Below are 20,276 nucleotides of genomic sequence, written 5' to 3' on the forward strand. Positions count from 1 at the left end.
GGTTTAATAGACCACTTTTCTTGCAGGATTTCTAAGTGAGCAACAATTTTAAAGATATATCATTTGAGAAGCATAATTGATGCTACTATTCCGTTTGTGCTTTTGAACCAAAAGAATGTTTTCATGCAGAATAGGGAAAATTGGTTCTGTTCTGTAGTTGTGGGCAGAAAGTAAGGAGAGAGAAACTATTTTTTGTGGACTATGCAATGCCTTTGTTGCTTAGGACACTGGTGTTTCAGCCTTTTAAATTCTTTACACATGAAGCTAAACATCTAGTTTCCTTTAATGTAAAATATCTTACTGTGAATTTATCTATAATAGAGTGGTTGACAACCTCAAAGCATACATTTGGGCTACATAGTGTAAAAGTTGAGGGTAAAAATTAAATCAGAATAACTATACTTTTCCTCCCTCCCTTTTACTCTTTATTACAGGGGTGGCACAGAATCAACAAGACAAGCAACACAGCTGATCAATGCTCTTATTAAGGATCCAGATAAGGAAATTGATGAACTTATTCCAAAGAATCGTTTGAAAAGTTCTGCAGCAAATTCCAAAATAGGGTCGTCAACACCTGCTGCCACTACAGCCGTTAACAATTCACTAATGGGAATCAAAGTGACCACTGTAGCTGTTCAATCAACATCTCAAACAGCCACAGCACTCACTGTGCCTGCAATTTCTTCAGCACCCACACATAAAACTGTCAAGAACCCAGTGAATAACGTGCGGCCTGGTTTTCCAGTTTCTCTTCCATTAGCATATCCTCCTCCACAGTTTGCACATGCTTTACTTGCTGCTCAGACTTTCCAACAAATCCGTCCACCTCGGTTGCCCATGACCCACTTTGGAGGTACTTTTCCACCAGCTCAGTCTACCTGGGGTCCTTTTCCTGTTAGGCCTTTGAGCCCTGCAAGAGCTACTAACTCACCTAAACCTCACATGGTGCCTCGCCATAACAGTCAGAACAGCAGTGGTTCTCAGGTGAATTCAACAAGTTCTCTGACTACTAGTCCGACAGCTACAACAAGTTCAACAGCCTCTGCTGTGCCTGTTTCATCTACAAATGGCAATCCCAGTTCACCTTCAGTCAGAAGGCAGCTTTTTGTTACAGTTGTGAAAACATCTAATGCCACCACAACTACAATCACAACCACAGCTAGTAACAACAGTACAGCACCTACAAATGCCACATATCCCATCCCTACTGCCAAAGAACACTACCCTGTCTCATCCCCATCATCCCCTTCACCACCAGCTCAGCCAGTAGCGGTTTCTAGAAACAGTCCTTCAGACTGTGTAACAACCTCTCCGAATAAAGGGGCATCTTCCTCTGACCAGGAAGCAGCTAGTCCACCAGTAGTGGAAACAAGTAATTCAGCCAGCAGTGGGCAGCTGAGTGCTAGTTCTGTTGGGAGTTCCTCAGTGCACCCTGCTCACCAGCAATCTCCAGGATCTCTTTCTCAAGAAGCAAGACCTCCTCCCCAGCAACCTCAGGTTCCTCTACCAGATCCTAGAATGGTTGTGCCTCCAAATTTAGCAGCAGCAACAAGTTCATCTGCCCCAGTGGTAGGTTCGACAAATGCCCCCATGACCTATCCCTTGCCTCAGACATCAATGGGATCTACTCAACCTCCAGCTAAAATGGAAACCCCTGCTCTCAAACCACCTGCCCATGGAACAAATACTGCTCACAAGACTCCAGCTCCCGTGCAGAATTGTTCTGTTGCAGTCCATAATGTAAATCACATTAAAAGGCCCCACAGTGTTCCTTCTTCAGTGCAGCTTCCTTCTACCTTAAGTACACAAACTGTTTCTCAAAATTCAGCCCATCCAGCAAACAAATCTATGGGTACTAACTTCAGTGCTACTTTGCCTTTTGGGCCCTTTAGCACATTGTTTGAGAACAGTTCCACTTCTGCTCATGCCTTCTGGGGTGGATCTGTAGTTTCATCTCAGACAACACCAGAGTCCATTCTATCAGGAAAGTCTTCGTTTTTGCCAAACTCAGAACCCTTGCATCAGTCTGATACTTCCAAAGCCCCAGGTTTTAGGCCACCGTTACAAAGGCCAGCTCCAAGTCCCTCAGGTAAGCGCACGTGTGTGTGTGTGTGGGGGGGGGGGTGCCCTCAGCAATATGTCCCTCAGCTGAATGCCTACACTTTGGTACACTTAAGATTTTCTGCCTATTCTTTTAGGGTTCTTTATACTAAATGAATTGTGTATTCCGTAATTCATCTGCTCTTGAAAGCACAGTTCCACTACAAGGGACAGATTCAAGTATAAGATTTCATTTTTAACCCGAATTATGTTTCTAGCCCTTACAAGGATACCTTCTGAATGTAAACTAATGGACTCCTGTCTTCGTGAGTGTGCATGCAGCCTGACACACCATCTCTGAGAGATAGGAACTGCCCTATTCATCTCATTTGAAGTACTGCATGTAAAACCCAGAGCTGACAGTTGAAATGTTAGCATGTTAAAATTATCAGCACTGAAACCGTTAACAGAATCCTCCATCTACCACAACTTCTGAGGTATCAAAAGGCTCAGTTGTCACTGCCTATCTGACAAAACCTCCCTCTTTATCCCTTGCCAACTTCTGTAGTGTAGTCCTGCATAGCCAATATATAAATCTATAGCATATTGAAACTTTAGGACAGAGTTTAAAATTAATTTGAAATCAGAATATATAAAACAAGGGATACTTCACTAATTTTTATTATTCATTTTCATATTAATTCAACAAAAATCTCCATTTTTTGAATGCACGTGATTCTGCAGGAGAATTTCCAGTCTGCTGCACTCATGCAGGGTTTTGTCACAGATTCCGAGCAGCAACTTGCTATGGAGTACATAGAGCTTTTTTGTACTTTGACTCTGTCCAGTGTGTAGCGACTCATGATGTGGATTTTGTATGTAGTGTTTTGCCTTCAAGAGAAAAGTATAGCAATGACTTCCTAAAGAAGTGAAGAACAGTTGTAAATTTTGATCTGTTTATTAATATCAAAGAATTGAGAGATGCCGTTTATTTTTTACATTGTAACCTATTCACGTGCACTAGTTAACTTCAGTTGATTTTGAAATAATTTTAGAGTGTTCGGTCTTCTTCAAATATCTGGCAATACGTAGGCCTTGTTATCAGTTCCTGTTGAATAGCAAGGGGTATTTTAGTGAGACAGAGCTGAGTTGCATTTATATCAATAGGGTTCCATGTATTGAAGTTACCTTTTTGCTGAATAGTTGTGCTCAGAATGTCAGCTTTTGTGTGTTTTTAAAAAAAATCTAGCTCTCTTAGCTGTGAAGATAACTTTGAAAATGTGCCTCTAAAGAAAAGTGATGCATTGATATCTTCTTGTGTTAGCAGAGGGTCTAAGACAATAGCACTTAAGCAGTTTGGACTGCCCAGTTCATTTCAATCAGGACAGTGATGCCAGGGACTTGGGCATATTTCCAAGATCCCATGGAATTCAGTATTTTTGTCACAGAATTTGCCATTTTGTTGCTGCTAGGCATCTGGCACTTTGTCTCCCTATTGGGTTTGGCTGGAGTTGCTGCTTATTTGCCAGCTTTCCTAACAGGGAGTTAATTGGATTATAAGGAATATGGTCCCTCGTTGTTCCATGTAGTCAAGTAGCAGAGTTCAGGGAGCCAGAGTTAGAGTCTAACTTGCAGCTAGGGACTGGGGAGAGGTGTAAAGTGGTCTATCCATACTCTGTGGAGAATAGTTTAGCTGCTGGCACCTGGGGAATCAAGGTGATACAAGCTCCCCTCTTGCTGGCACACATGGAAGTGGGGGAAGGAGGCTCTGAGCCAGGTCTCTTGGACAGTGTTGCAATAGTTGAAGCTCAAGGGGATAGGCGTCCTGGAGAACACACACAAAAAACCTACTTCTTCTTTCTTGCCACTTCTCTGTTTGGGGTCGGTGACTTTTATAGCCTTCTTCCAGAATGCAAGATGCTTTGCCAGGCCATGCTGCAGATTGGAGTCTGAGGTCTGCTGACAGCCAGTCCACGAGCTATATTATTTCAGAGCTATAATAAATTAATTTGATGACATGGCTTCATGTTGATCGCAGAACATATATTAAATATTTCCTTAAAGAAAGAAAAGGGGAGTGGAGAAATACTTTGTGAATTTTAAACACGATCACAACTTTACCTTCCTTGTGCCAGATGGTCTGCATTACTTACTAGAAAATGATTTTCTAGTCCCAAATGATATAAATTAGAAAGATTTATGGATCTGGAAAATGCTAGGTTGTTACACTGGTAGCTAGTTATAGGATTATTTACAGTCTAGTTATTGCATTCATTTAAACTCAAGACCTCCACATAAAAATCAAGCATAATTTTTAAATGTTACTTATGTCTTTAAATATAAAATGATTTGTATTCAGTCTGTCACAACAAAAAGTATGAAAGATTTCCAAACTGACAGTCTGTCTCTTTTTCTCTCCCCTTCCCTCCCCACTCCCCCTCCCACCCCCCCATTTACTGGCTAACTCCCTTCAGGTCTTTACTTTCACATTTTCTCTTCAACTGCTATTTTTCAATCATTTTTCTTCCCCTGAAAATTTTCCTGCATTATTTTACTTTCAGTTTTCCCCTTTGAAAAGTTTTATTTTTTTTTTTGAAAGGAGGGTGAGCTTTTACTTTTACTACTTATTTGTATCCAGCTTCAGTACTGATGCATACTTATTTTCTCATTCACTCATTTATTTTAGTTGTTTTAAACCTTACACACACACACACACACACACACACACACACACACACATTTCCAATGTTTTTTAGTACTCACTTCTCTTGCTCCCCTATTTGTAGTTGTGTGAATGGAGAGAACAGCTAAAAAGACTTGGCTACTTAACCAAAATGTCAAATAATTTTTATGGATGAAGAAATTAATTTGATGCAAATGTTTCCCCACTGTCCTCATCTCCGAAGGACCTCTCTGGCTTTAAGATTAAGCTAGATAAGTTTATGGAGGGAATGGTTTGATGGGACAACGTGATTTTAGTCAATAACGTGCCATTGCTGGTAAATAGTATCAATGGTCAATGAGGGTCTGGCTGGAGAATCTTGCCTGCATGCTCGGGGTTCTACTGATCGCCATATTTGGGGTCGGGAAGGAATTTTCCTCCAGGGTAGATTGGCAGAAGCCCTGGAGGTTTTTCGCCTTCCTCCGCAGTATGGGGCAGGGGTCGCTAGCTAGAGGATTCTCTGCGATTTGAAGTCTTTAAATCACGATCTGGGGACTTCAACAGCTGAGTTAAGGGAAAGTGGGTGGGTCAGCTTTTGTGGCCTGCATCATGCGGGAGGTCAGACTAGATGATCATAATGGTCCCTTCTGACCTTAAAGTCTGAGTCCTACTTACACAGATGTTAATTAGAACCATCTTTCAGTGAGGACTTACCCTCTGCCAATTTCTTTCATAGGTATTGTCAGTATGGATTCACCGTATGCTTCTGTAACACCTTCTTCTGCACATATGGGTAACTTTGCCTCAAACCTTTCGGGCGGTCAGATATATGCACCTGGGCCACCCCTGGGCGGAGCACCTTCAGCTGCTAATTTTAACAGACAACACTTTTCCCCACTTAGTTTATTGCCTCCATGTTCATCAGCATCAAATGGTGAGTTCTTCTCAGTAGGAAACTAGTGAGAAATTATTGTAAAGGCAACATATTCTGTCAAATTCTACCTAGTCTATGTAGCTACCTAATGAATAAACTTGATATTTTTGGCTAAGCTTTTTCCTAGGGTTTTTTGTTTCATTGTTGTTAAAGTCCATATCTGTTTGAAGATGGATTTTGAAACTATATTTTACAGAATGAATTGTCCTGGAAGAAATCTGTTAAATGAAAGGTTTGATCTCAACAGATGCATTAGGGCTGCTCAATAATCCTCTCTAAGGTTCCTTTTAGATGTTGGGATTTTTTTCAAGTTCTAGCCCTTTTGGTTGAGAAGATACTCTTCCAAAAGTGAACCAAGTGTCACTGATGTGATAGTGTATTCATAAATCCTACCAACAGTTTTTCTTTTATAATGAATTGATTGTTTTTAGAACCCTTTAAAATAACCACTAAATAGATTTGGAGAGTGACTGTGTTCTGTAAATTTTGATATCTTCATCTATAATTGTGACTTTTACAGTTTTTGCTGTAACACAGCCATGACGTGTTATGATAGAAAACTAATTTTAAATTTAAAGATATCTCATTCCATTATATTTAAGGAAGAAAGTTAAAGGTTAAACACTGGCAATACAGTATTCAAATCTGAAGTCCTCTTATTAGGACTTTTGCAGGCTAAATGAGATGCAGATGCTGCGAAAAGAACCCATTAATTTATTTAAGATCTGCTTCAGAATCTAACCCTTTCTAATTGCCAATCTTTATTGATAATGCCTAAAATAATCTTTTTAACAGTATCTTTATGAACAATTGTATAGACTCTAGAGTAGTAAACTACTTACAATAATTGTTTCACATAAGCCACCAAACAGTCAACAAGTGATAAAGGCTTGAGCTGTATTTTGAACCAGTGATCTGGAGGTAAAACACTTCAGATTATCATAATATGCCTGCCGAGTCTTCTGAATCATCTACTTCCAGAAGCTTGGGGGTTTTTTACAGGTTAGTGTTGGTATATGTGAACAGAACTATATGAGTGGAAAGCGACAAAGAGTCCTGTGGCACCTTATAAACGAACAGTCTGTTAGTCTATAAGGTGCCACAGGACTCTGTTGCTTTTTACAGATCCAGACTTTGTCACTTTTTACATGGCTACCCCTCTGATACTTGACTGTGTGAGTGGAAATTCATTTTATCATCTCAAACTAGGTGTAGCAAAGATACTAAATATACATACACACTTCTGTAATTTTTCAATTATTTTCTGTAGAATCTCCTGCTCAATCAGTGTCATCTGGAGTTAGAGCACCATCTCCTACCCCTTCAGCAGTGTCCTTGGGGTCAGAAAAGCCCAGCAATGCGTCTCAGGACAGAAAGGTTCCTGTTCCAATTGGGACTGAACGTTCTGCACGTATTAGACAAACTGGAACTTCTACTCCATCTGTTATTGGGAGCAATTTAGCCACTCCAGTGGGGCATAGTGGCATCTGGTCCTTTGAAGGGATAGGTGGCAATCAAGGTATGGAAATATTGTCTAACAAGCATCCTTATGCATGCAATTTTCTATAGTCATATTGCTTTTCTTAATAACCATGCTTTAGAACTGAGAGGCATTGTATAAATTGAATTCCGCAGAATTTACATTTGCTCATTTATAAATTCATTTCCAATTCTCAGAACTGGGTCTTCTGTCTGCTCTGTCCAATTTGAAGTTGTGTCGTAAACGGTAGTGGAGAACCTTTGGTTCTGAAGCTTTGCTGCTTGTGACATTTGTTGTTGCTGTTATAATTGCACAAAACCATAAATAACAAAGCAGGTAGGTTCCACCCTGCCCGGGATGAACTAGATAATCTAGCTGTAATTTTTACGATTACTCCTGCAACCAGCCTAGAAGAGCAGTATTAATGGGCTTTGAATGGACTCTCATCCAAAACTCTCTCTTGTTGAGGAAGATTGTTGCAATACAGGACGTTGAGTGAGGAAATGCATGGGATAGTTGTCTCTTGAGGATGAAGATTACTCCTCTGGAGACGGTCATAACCTTTTTTCAGTTTTGCTTCTTTTATGGAGTTTGCTGTTCTGTATATTAGGAACTGTGAAACTTTCTGTTCGGATTCAGAGAGTTTAAGGCCAGACGGGACCATCAGATCATCTAGTTTGACCTGGATATCACACGCCATTACATCGAACCCAGTTACCCCTATGTTGAACCAAATAACTTGTTTGGCTAAAGCATATCTTCTCTTGGTGGTTAGTTCCAGTGGTTAATCAACCTCGCTGTTAAAAATTTGTGCCTAACATCTTATCTTAATTTGGTATCAGCTACCAGCTGCTGGTTCTTGTTATACCTTTTGCTGTTGGATTAAAGAAAGAGCCCTTTAGTACCTGATATTTTCTCCCTGTGCAGGCATGTATACTCTGCAATCAGAAAACCTCTGTCTTCTTTTTGATGTGCTAAACAGGTTGAGCTCCTTAAGCCTCTCGCTAAGAGAGCATTTTCTCCAGCCCCCAAATAATTTCTGTGGCTCTTTTCTATACCCTTCCCAATGTTTCCACATCTTTCTTAAAATGTGGCCACCAGAACTGTATGTGGCACTGCTGAGACCGACACTGGAATGCTATATACAGAGGTAAAATCACCTCCCTATTCCTACACACTGCTCCCGTCTATACCTCTGAGGATCTCATTAGCTCTTTGTGCCAGTGTTCGACTGGAAGCTCAAGTTGAGTAGCTTGTCCATTGTGAACCTTGTATCATTTTTAGTCACTACTTTCCAAGATACAGTCCTCCATCCTGTAAGTAGGGTAGAGCCTTCATTCCTTGTTTCTAGATGTATACTTTTACATTTAGCTGTTTTAAAATGCATTTTGTTTGAATGGGCCCAGCTTATCAAGCGATCCAGATCGCTCTATATGACTGCCCTGTCTTCCTCATTACTTACAACTCTGCCTATCTTTGTCATCCACAAATTTTATTAGCAATCATTTTATATTTGCTTCTACATCATTAGGTGAAAAAGTTGAATAGTATTGGGCCTAGTGCTAATACCTGTGGACCTGCACTAAAATTACCCTTATTCAGTGGTGATTCCTGTTTAAAAACTTTTTGATCAGTCATTTATCTAGATCTTAATCTATTTAACGTGTGCTCTATTGATATTGTATAGTACTAATTTTATAATCAGAATGTCATGCAGTACTAAGTCAAACATCTTACAAAAGACAAAGTATTTATATCTACACAGTGACCTTAATCAAACTTCTTGTCTCCTTAAAGAATGTAATCAAGTTTCATAAGACCTATTTTCCATAAAATTGTGGTATTTATAGCATGAATTGTATTCCTGCCCTTTAATTCTTTATCAGATCACTCCCATTTCATCTTTTCTATTATTTTGTCCAGGACTGATTAGCCAGCTTATAGTTATCTAGTCATTCCACTTTCCCTTTTTGAATGTTGGCACATTGTTAGCACTCTTTTCCAGTCTTCTGAAATTTCCCGTGTATTCCAAGATTTATTAAAAATTAACATCGGCAGGCCTGGGATCTTCTCAGCCAACTCTTTTCAGATTCTTGATTTCATTATCTGCTCCTGCTGGTTTAAAGAAGTTTATCCCTAGTAGATGTTGTCTACCATCCTTAGTTATTAATTCTCTGGCCAGTAGTCACACATTTTTATGTGGTATGAGTACAATTCTGCTTTGTAACAGAAATATTTATTGAACACTTGTGCCTTTTCTGTATCATTAACAATTTTCGAATCTTCATCTCGCATTGGATCCTATACCATTTGTTAAGATTTCTTTTGTTTCTAAAACACTTTAAAAATTCATTGTTGTCCTCAGCCCTGCCAGCCAGAGATTTTTCCTTGATGTCTTTAGTATCCCTTATTTATCAACTATTTCCCCTCTTTTCCATTTGTAAATGGATTACTTTTTAATTTCTGATTGATGCTTTCACCTTGCCACTGAACAAGGATGGGCTTTTAGGTAAAGTCCTCTTTCTTGATTGTGTAATCATGACTTTCGGCAGTCTGATAAACTGTTCTGTAAGACCTGCCAATTCTTAGTATTTTTCTAAGTTTTTCTTCCCAATCAATTTTGTTCATAATTTTTCTTAGCTTTAGGAAATTAGTCTTTTTGAAATATCGTCTGTCTCTTTACCGGTTGAGAGCGTACTCTGTTTTCCCATATTGAATGTAATCCGTTCATGATCATTGGTCCCTAGGTAACCACCAACTTCCAAGTGGCCTGCCCCTTCATGTTACCACTTGTGGATGCATCATCTTGTTTGCCTGTGAGCTTCAGGAACCTTTTGATAAAGCCGTCTCTTTTGACAAGCGCCCATTTGTACTATCGAACAGTCAAACTGAGGTTATAAAAGACCATGCAGTCCTCAATTACCACAGTACAAGAGCTATAAGGAGCAGGTTTCAGTATCCATAACTTGAAGGAGAAAATATTGTGGAAGTTATTTCTTGACTAGAAGTAATTTTTCAACATCCTCCGTTAAGTGGGATTTCTTTGAGTGATTGTCCACACAGATTTCATTCTTGGTATATATGTGCCTCAGAAGTATAGTCTGAGTGGACAACCAAGGTTTCTGTAGGGCAAGGGACTATTCTTGTTGCGGAAATGCTTTAATGCAGAGGACTTTAGTCTTAGCTGCCCATACAAGTTTATTAATATCAATATAATAATTGATTGTACTTGTTTCTTTGCTAGATAAAGTAGATTGGTGTCACAGTGGAATGGGAAGTCATATGATCCACAGGCCAATGTCTGATCCAGGAGTGTTTTCACATCAAGCGATGGAGCGAGACAGTACCGGAATTGTAACCCCTTCCGGTACATTCCATCAGCATGTTCCTGCAGGATATATGGATTTTCCTAAAGTCGGGGTAACAATCCTAATGTTTCTGGCATCCACCTTAGTATAGGAATTTCAGTATTTCTATGTTGTTTCTTAAGACAAGTAGACATTTTATAGCAGTGGTTCTCAAACTTTTGTACTGGTGACCCCATTCACATAGCAAGCCTCTGAGTGCGACCCCCCCTTATAAATTAAAAACACTTTTTTATATATTTAACACCCTTATAAATGCTGGAGGTGACGCAGGGTTTGGGGTGGAGGCTGGCAGCTCGCAACCCCCCATGTAATAACCTTGCAACCCCCTGAGGGGTCCCGACCCCCAGTTTGAGAACCCCTATTTTATAGTACTGTCCAGTCAAAACAGTCTGAGCTGTGTATGTTAGAGTATTATTGCTCTTTATTTTTCTCCAGAACAGTTGCAAGATATTACTAATCTGATACTAAAAAGTAAATGTACAGCAGATAGGAAAAATGTTTAAAACCTTACTCTTTTAAATAATACAAATGTAGGGAATTTCTAAAATGTAAAGTGATCATTTCTATTGCTACTTGACATGTGTGTGTCTTTATATATACATGTTGATTCTTAACTTTTTTCCCCCTGAAGGGTATGCCTTTCTCTGTGTATGGGAATGCAATGATTCCTCCTGTAGCACCCATCGCAGATGGTACTGGAGGTCCTATATTTAATGGACCTCATGCTGCTGACCCATCTTGGAACTCATTGATAAAGATGGTTTCAAATTCCACAGAAAACAATGGCCCTCAAACGGTAATATTGTGATTTTTTTATTATTATTATTATTATTATTCCTGACTTATCTTCAACATAGTCAGATACAAAAACAAATCATTCCCCAGGAGTATAATGCAAAACATAAAAACTTGTGTATTTCTAGTCTTTCTGATTTTTCTAATTTAAATCTGATTTACCCGTACTAATTACAACTGAAGCACCTAATGCACTTATATGTACCAAGTGTAAAATAAAGTCCACTTACTTTTTAAAAATAAGCAAAGAGTCATTGATGGCTTGTCAACATGGGGAAGTTGTTCCAGAATAAGGTAGGGTGTGAATCTAAGCAGACTAGCTATTCCAGAAGAAGTGTATCCACATGGGCAGCTATTGGAGAATAGCTATTAGAATTAATTTCCTCCTGTAGACAAGCCCTTATAGTAACTGTTTCAAGTGTTACATTACCTCTTTTGTTAAATGTGTTAAATAATGTTGGTGAGCTACTACAGAAGTACTAGAAGTGATATAGATGTGATGGAACTGATAAATCACTTTTCTGGGAAGTGTCGTTTATTCACTGCTGCATATAATTTATGATTTTCTTAGTGGGAGGTGAAACTGTCACAGCATTAGATCTGGAGCATTATGCTTTTGAGTCGTATTGCCTTCCCTAGTGCTGGGAGTGCCCAGGGAGAGAGTTGGCCCTTCCTACATCAGTTTAACCATCGCCCCACCATCAATCTCTGTCCCAGTGTTACCTCTTTTGAGATCTCTAGCACTGCTGGCTGCACAAGTTGCCTCGTTCTGCTGAATTATGGAAGTTCATTGTATGAGTGCAGTTGAGGGAATTGAGGGTTCCCTGTATGCTTTCTCCTCTTCCAGCCAAATCTAACTATATACCTAACTGTATAAAATGCGCTTGCTTATATATTAAACTCTGTTAAAGTATTTATCAGTTATACCCAAATAGATTTTACTTTGTTACATGTAGTATTTGTAAGGTTTCTCGAGCAGTGAACGTGGTACTAGATATTGAAAAAACAATTCATAACAATAATAATTTTTTTAGTTAACTGAACTTTTCAAAAGCTGAAGTGAAACCGTTTATAATTCCCCAAATCATGATGCTTTACACCTTGACCTTGTAACTGATTCTGCTTGCATGATCCCCTGCATGCATGCAAAAACCGAACTGACTTCAGCAGGCACAGCATTAGCAGATCCAGTGGCAGGTTTGGGGCCTTAATTATTATTCCCCTTGATCCTAGGAGGCTGGATTTCCTGATATACAGCTAATATAAATGTTACCGTATAGTATGTCAGGGTGGAATGACACATTGTCATTCTGTGGCATGATAGTTTATTTTTTTATTGAAAAATTGCTGGGGGGGAAATGTTCTACCTAGTACTGAAGGGAATGTGTAGGTAGGATATGTGACCAAGGGGAGAAGCTCAGGCAGGAAGATGAAAGTGATGAAAATAATCTCTGCACACCTCAGCTCTTAGGTATTACAAGAAGAAAACACATTTAAGAAAATAACTTAGTGTAGTTTATTAATAGATGCAACCATTACAGAAGTGAAAAGTGAAGGCAGGCACTATAAATTATATTGTAAACATCTTAGCTAAGCCTAAAATTCTTAAATGTTCTAAAGCATCCTTGTAATACATCATTAGTAACACACCCTCTTCTTTTTCAGGTGTGGACTGGAACTTGGACACCTCACATGAACAGTGTGCATATGAACCAACTTGGCTGAGTGGGATCAACTTGTTAGCCTGGAGATTGCTTTTTATTCAGAGGAAAACACAAATGGCTGTTTAATATGCTCCCAAATCATTCTACTGATGTGCTTGACTGAAGTGTGTAGGCTTTTTGCAGAAGAACTTACTAACTGACCTTTTTCTGTGAACATTGTGACCACCCATTCCCCACCATCATATGTTTCAACTTAGTTAGCCTTTACTCTTCTTTTTTTAACATAACTTTCTGTTGAAACTGTTCTTTGGCTGGTTGGTTTTAGTACTGTAAACTGCTTCTGAGCAAACACAGAAATTTAGCAAAATTATGTAAACTTGATCCTGAAGTTTTAGAATGGCAAATAAATGTACAATTGTTTACATAACAGAAATGGCTAAGCAGAAAGTAAATTTCAATATGTCAGTATAGAGGCTCTACTTTATGTAGACTTAAATTAATGTGAGATATGTACCTTCATATTCAGAAATCTGGATGTTTCCTTCATACATTAAACTATTAATAAGCATAACTTTTCTACTTGTGTAATTTAAGTACAGTATAAAAGTGGGAATTATCAGTGGGTTTTCCCAATTATATACGTTGGATTTTTGAAAAGTCATACATCTGTTTATTTTTCTCTTGTAACCAGATACTTATTAAAAGTACGTTTCCATTTTCTTCTACGCAGGGTTTTCAATAAAAAAAAAAAAAGCTCTTGAGATTATGCCTTCTGGCACTTCCAGAACTGTCTCCATGCTAACACCAGTAGAGTTCCCCAGTGAATACTAGTGAACATGCCATCCTGCAGCAGTCTGTTACAAATGACTCTTGCAGATGGGTGGATGCAGTGAGGTATGTTTAGTTCTCTGACCATTCTAAGTGCATCTATCTAGTTCCTCCCAGTCACCAGAGAAGAAAAATATGTGACTGTTTTTGGCTGTTGGAGTAAAAGTAAGCACACCCACTGGCACTTAGTAGTAGAGATTCATTAATGAAACTGCCTCCAAACCAAGGCTTATTTTTCAAGAATTAGTGGCTTAATTAGAGCAGGCGATGTTTTATTCTGAACTGTGCGTCTGCCTGATCAAAGTTAATTTTGAACATTCCAAAATGAAATTTCTGTGTAAATGATCATCTTTACTAGCTTTTATCATGTTTTGCTTTTAAAGTTTCCTGGCGTGAAAACACCAGTATGCTCTGCAAAGGAACATCAACAAACTGTAGAGCAGTGGTTCTCAAACTTTTGTGCTGGTGACCCCTTTTAGAAAGGAAGCCTCCAAGTGCGACCCCACCTATAAATTAAAAAACACTTTTTATATATTTAACACCATTATAAATGCTGGAGGCAAAGTGGGGTTTGGGGTGGAGGTTAACAGCTTGCGACCCCCCCATGTAATAACCTCGTGACCCCCGAGGGGTCCCAACCCCCAGTTTGAGAACCCCTGCTGTAGAGCAAGTTCAGAAGTACTATAAGGCAAGCCTAAAACAAAGCTATTTTAACCCAAGATCCCAGTTTATAACACAAATGACTGTGTATGTGTGATATACAGTGTAACCAAATTTATAAACTAGATCTACAAATCAACTGTAGTATTGTGGGAACAAATCCAACATGGTCTATCATTTGCTTTTTGAAATAGAAGAATGTTAAAAGGTAAAACTTTTTAAGGTACAATGTCAATCAAATCCACCCTTTTATATGGTGAGTTAGAGTCCTGACAAACTTTAGATAAATCTTAATTGAATGAATATCCCAAATTAATTAGATTAATTCTGTTTGTTGGCTATAAAACTGGATTTTTAAAATACTGTTTCATAACTTACTATGATTACTCTCTTAAAGCCAGAGGAAAACTGATTTTTCCAAAGCTATTATACAGCCTTTTAAATACTGAGATGCTACGTTTGAGATGTCCAGAAGTTCATGAATACCAGTGTCTGTATACATGCCCCAAGGTGGTGCTCTAAATCTAAGTAAACTCATTTTTCCAGTTGTCTGTGATTCCTCCTTCTGAAATCTAATGTATGAAGAATTGGTTGGATCAGAATGGATACTTAACTGAACAGCTGTTAATAAAAAACAATTTAAATTCAATTTCAGCACTTTACTATGAGTGGGGAATAATGCTATTAAGGTATTTTATATAACGTTTACCACTCTCCTATAACTTTATGATTAATGCTTCTCCAGTGCTAACGGATTATTTTTACTCTTCTGAAATAATCCTTCTGAGGAATAAATACTGCTCAATATTTATTACAACAAAATGTATTCTGTGGGTCAAAAAAACTGAGTTTCTTAGGATGTGATTTCTTATAAAGCTGTCTGTATTTTGTTGACTTGAAAACAAAACTGTAGACACCGGAACATAGGCTGGAATGCCCCATGTTTCGTTTGTGGGATCAGGCTTGTTAAATAAAATACTGGGGTTTTTAGAAGTCTGTACTAGGAACATTTTTTCAGATACATTTTTTATATTTCAAATGTAATGCCTTTTATTTGACCAATAAAAAAAGGAACATACTCTTTTGAGACCTGGCAGGGCTTCCCTATCTTTTTTTAAAATACATATGCATAGATTATTGGAGTGTGTATATGCAGAATACTTTATTCATTTTTCTGTTAATTAAGGAATGGCATAACTCAAGAAGTATGAGCCATGAGTTAGTTCACTCCTTAAGCCCCAGGATGATAAATATCCCAGTACCTTGTGTAATCTGTTTGTCACTCAATGATAAAGTACTGTAATCTAGTTACTGTGAAACCTGTCAGATGCCTTTGCATTGAATAGGTATTTCATAAAAATGCAATGTTAGCTCTTAGTTTAAACTATCTTCTCCCTTCATTGTAAAGAATAATAATTTTATAGTGTGAACAGAGAAATTTCAAAACTGATATGATGGATATCAAAATTTCTGCCTACTGTGTACAAATGGTATTCTGCACTGGTTTTGATACTTACCAGCTCCTTAAACACCCAATTCACAAGAGAAGTAGCATGACCCTGAGGGTATGTCTACCCTGCAATTAAAAAACAGAAGCTGGCCTATGCCAGGTGAATTGGGCTAAGGGGCTATTTATTTGTGGTGTAGATGTTCAGGCTCGCTCTGTAACCTGAGCTCTGGGACCCTCCCTCCTTGCAGGGTCCCAGAGCCAAACATTTACATCGCAATTAAACAGCCCCTTAGCCTGAGCACCACAAGCCTGAGCCTGGCATAGGCCAGCCAGGGTGCCTAACCACAGTGTAGACATGCCCTTAGTCATTTTGTCTCCATAAATCCAGGACCAAGGAAACTAAGTTAAAAGATAAATGTATAAAGCAAGATGCTAAACTTCTGAGGTTTGCTAAACCTAAAATCTTACAAATAGTCAAATTTCATTTGGGGGCAGGAAAGAGAAATCAAAATCAGTCCACTGGATTAATTTTAGACTTTTATTTTTGGGTATCAAAAATCACTGACTGAGCTTTCTTTTAATCTCACATCACAGAATACTTGAAACTATCTGCAATTTATTTTGACCTACAAACAAAAATAGCTTGTTCTTGAACCAGGACTATTTCTAAGTAATTAAAATACAAGAACAAAACATAGCACTTGTACATTCACTGTGATGCAGGAGTTCTGGGCTCCACTTGCATAAAGCTAGTGGATGTCCGTATGCATTAGCCATAACAATTTTTAAATTTGCTATCTTCAGTGTTAAGTTCCTGATGATGATCTTCTGTTCTTACAGATCTACATTGCCAGGGAGGGGATCAATAGTAGCTATCAGAACTTGGTTTTTTGAGTATCATTGGAAGTAAAATTTCTCCATTGAAAATACATTATATGGATTATTCCATACCAGACCATAGAAAGAGTTATATGATTTGGGTTGAAATACTTAAATATTTTCCATTGGGTAATGTAGCTGATCATCCCTCATGAGTGACTTAAAGATTTCACTATGTAAAAACAGTTTATAGAAGTTCTCTAATTCTTTGGGATTAAAAAAAATTACAGCAGATACTGCTATAGAAATCTAGCATCAACCTTGGCACAGCTCCGTATCAGGTAAGGTTAGAGAGTTAAATCACCACTAAAACACTCCTAAAGAGAGATTTCACTTTTGCAGTGAAGTTAAACCTTGACATATGGATCAAGCATCATATGAGTCAACTTCCAGGACAAATTAAAATTTAAAAACTGGAACCTTTTTAGCAATTTCTTGGTCCGTAGTTACCCACAACAGACTTGACATAAAAGGAACAAATTTAATCTTTACAATGCAACAGAGGGTCCTGTGGCACCTTTGAGACTAACAGAAGTACTGGGAGCATAAGCTTTCGTGGGTAAGAACCTCATTTCTTCAGATGCAAGTAATGGAAATCTCCAGAGGCAGGTATATATCAGTGTGGAGATAATGAGGTTAGTTCAATCAGGGAGGGTGAGGTGCTCTGCTAGCAGTTGAGGTGTGAACACCAAGGGAGGAGAAACTGTTTCTGTAGTTGGATAGCCATTCACAGTCTTTGTTTAATCCTGATCTGATGGTGTCAAATTTGCAAATGAACTGGAGCTCAGCAGTTTCTCTTTGGAGTCTGGTCCTGAAGTTTTTTTGCTGTAAGATGGCAACCTTTACATCTTTACTTGTAGCAGCTCGCAGAGCCATGGTATTTGTAATTGCTGGGTACCCCATCAGGACAGTTTTTTGATCATTATATTCTAGGCAAGATGGAAATTGACTGGCCTCTGTCTAGACTACTTCTACCTGCCATCTTATGCAGCCCAGGGTTTCTCACAATTCTAGACATCTGGACTGCTCTCCTCTCTATAGCATGCAGATAGATCAGTGTTTTGGTGCTGCATGGTCTGCCCATGCCCCCTCTGATCTTGCTTGCTGCTAGATACTTCATCTCTGCAACAGCAGACAGTGGTGTTTTTTTTCCTCCTGCCTTTATTCCCACTGTTTTAACTTTTCTGCTCAGTTTTTTGGGTTAGTGAGAGCTGTTCTCCCTCCTTGGCATTCCTCTTCCTCCCGGGGCGGTTAACCCTCCCTGAGCCTCCAGTGCAGCATCTCCCTGAAAGCTCCTTTGTCCCTTACAGCATGGCAGAACAGCCAAGAAAGCACAGAGTTAATCTGAGTGGTGCTCTATATGTGAGGCAGCATTTCCAGATTCAGCAGATGTCAAGTTGTGCCCAGCCTTCTGTCCCTAAATCTGTGGGGACCCAAGGCTGCAACTCAGGTAAGTCCCTACCCAACAAGGCAGCTGTGACTCCAATGGGAAGAAAAATAGGCCACGAACCCCAGTGCAGAAAAGAGAGAGGCTCCAAAAGTGAGGAGCACCCTGACTACTCAACTCTAGAGTTAAGTCCCATGGGACCTCTACAGAACGAAGAGAAGAGGCATTCCCCCTCCCCCCCCCAATCTTAAAGTGGGTCCTGAGCACCCTAGGGAAAGAAGCAGGGTTTCTAATCAGCTCCCAACCTACTCCGAAGTGCTCTGACAAGTTCCCCCTTCCCTATGGAATGGGACCCAGTGAGGAGGATTCTGAGACAGATCTCTTGAGAGGGCTCCAGGCCTTAAGGAAGGCAAGCTGCAACAAACCTCCCCAAAGTCACAGCAGGGCTTCTCCACTTCCAAAGCATGCTAAAAGCTTTTTAAAAAAAATCTAAACAGGGAAAGTAAAAGCACGCACAACCCAGGACATGAGTCCTTTTCTGCCTCCTCCACTGAAGAAGGCGAGCTGCCTGGTTCTAAAACCCGGAGTAGGTTCCTGGGTGTAAGCGTCAGAGAAAGTTTCTTCCCTCAAAATCCTCCTCTTAGGCTCTCTTACCCCTTCGCTCCTTTGAGAAAGTGATCAGGGATGAATGGAACAAGCCTGGTAAGGGCAGGCATATTAACAAGCGTGACCTCAGCCTTTCTTAACATTCAAAAACCAAAGGGCTGTATTGCTAAAACACCAAAGGCCAATGTCACTGTAGCATTCCTCACCAGGGATATAGTTATTCCCTCACGAGGAGAGTTCTATCCTAAGGAACCCTTGGATAGAAAGATGGAGGCCACTCTGAAAAAGGGCTTCAAAGTCTCTTCCACCAACCTCTGAGCATTTCTGATAGCTACCTACTTTTCAAGAGCATCTATTTCCTGGCAGGAATATCTCAAAGCTCTTAAGGATAGAGATCACCCTACCTTGGGCTCTGCTTTAAGGAGTCGCTAGCAACAGCATTTGCATCTATTGAGGTGTCAGTTACAATGAGGGTTTCGGCCTGAGCCATGGCTTCCAGCCCAGTAGCCATGCATCACCTATGGGTCACTCCCTGGAAGGTGGCTACTCACTCTATGCAGGTCCTGTGCTCAGCCAAGTTTACAGGCTCCCTCCTTTTTGAAGAAAACATGGATAAAGTGGTGGCTAACTGGATTTTGCTACATTGTCTCTCCTTTCCCCATTAAGGTCCCCCAGGAGAGGATATAAACCGGCCTTCAGAGAGGTGCTCTTTTTGCTCCTCATCCTCAGAGGTACCAGCAAAGCCACAACAGATTCCCCCAGGGAAAATAGTGGATTGAAAGTCTAGAGGCACCTCAGTCTCCCTGCCTGCCCTCTCCCCATCCACTTTGACACAGATCACATAGGCCTCCACCCAGAGCTAAAGCTGGGGTCAGAATCTCCCATTTCCTAAAGAAATGGTTTTCATTGACCATGCACAAGTGACTCAGGGAACAGTGACCCCATAATACACAATCTGATCCAGAAGGAAATAGCTCATTTTCTGGATATGGGAGTGATAGAATACCTTCCCTCAGAAGAAAGATTCTGTGGGTTCTACATCTTCATTATGCAACAGTGAGGGTAGGGAGGGGTGCATCAGAGCCATTCTTGACCTCAAAAGGCTCAACAAGTGGATGAAGAAAACAAAGTTTCAGATGGAGACCATGGGTCTCTACAGTGTCATCCCTGTCCCAGGGGCCTTCTTGACTTCTGTAGATCTAGTGGAATCTTATCTCCATCTCCCCATCAGACCATCATATAGACTTCTGAGGTTTGCATACGGCAGGAGACAGTATCCGTTCCTAACACTCCCATTTGGCCTGTCCTTGGCCCCCGGGGTTTTTACAAAGATGTTGGTACTGGTAAGCGCCAGACAGGTCACAGGGAACTCACCTGTATCCCTTCCCGGACAACATCCTGATCAGAGCTCCATCACAGTCAGCAGTGCTCAAGGCTACTACTTGGATGTGGAATCTCCTCCATGTGCACGGCTTCATCATCAGTGCCAAGAAAAGTTGTTTGGTTTTACCCAGGAATTTATT

General features: G+C 39.8%; 1 protein-coding gene across 9 annotated transcripts in view; it reads left to right on the plus strand.

Annotated features, from left to right (window-relative positions):
* The window catches only part of ANKRD17 (ankyrin repeat domain 17), a 142,712-nt gene extending 128,979 nt beyond the window's left edge, over positions 1-13,733 (plus strand). For 8 of the 9 annotated variants that reach the window (XM_065595937.1, XM_065595938.1, XM_065595942.1 and 5 more), the window contains 6 exons: positions 435-2,089; positions 5,439-5,636; positions 6,907-7,155; positions 10,361-10,536; positions 11,116-11,280; positions 12,945-13,733. In XM_065595937.1, the coding sequence (XP_065452009.1) occupies positions 435-2,089; positions 5,439-5,636; positions 6,907-7,155; positions 10,361-10,536; positions 11,116-11,280; positions 12,945-13,004 (2,503 nt within the window). In that variant the 3' untranslated portion in view covers positions 13,005-13,733. The remainder of the gene's footprint in view (positions 1-434; positions 2,090-5,438; positions 5,637-6,906; positions 7,156-10,360; positions 10,537-11,115; positions 11,281-12,944) is intronic. The other variant, XM_065595939.1, reaches the window with a different exon arrangement.
* Positions 13,734-20,276: the final 6,543 nt, after the last annotated feature.

This window comes from Chrysemys picta, chromosome 5, assembly GCF_011386835.1.
Source record: "Chrysemys picta bellii isolate R12L10 chromosome 5, ASM1138683v2, whole genome shotgun sequence".
Lineage (NCBI taxonomy): Eukaryota > Metazoa > Chordata > Testudines > Emydidae > Chrysemys > Chrysemys picta.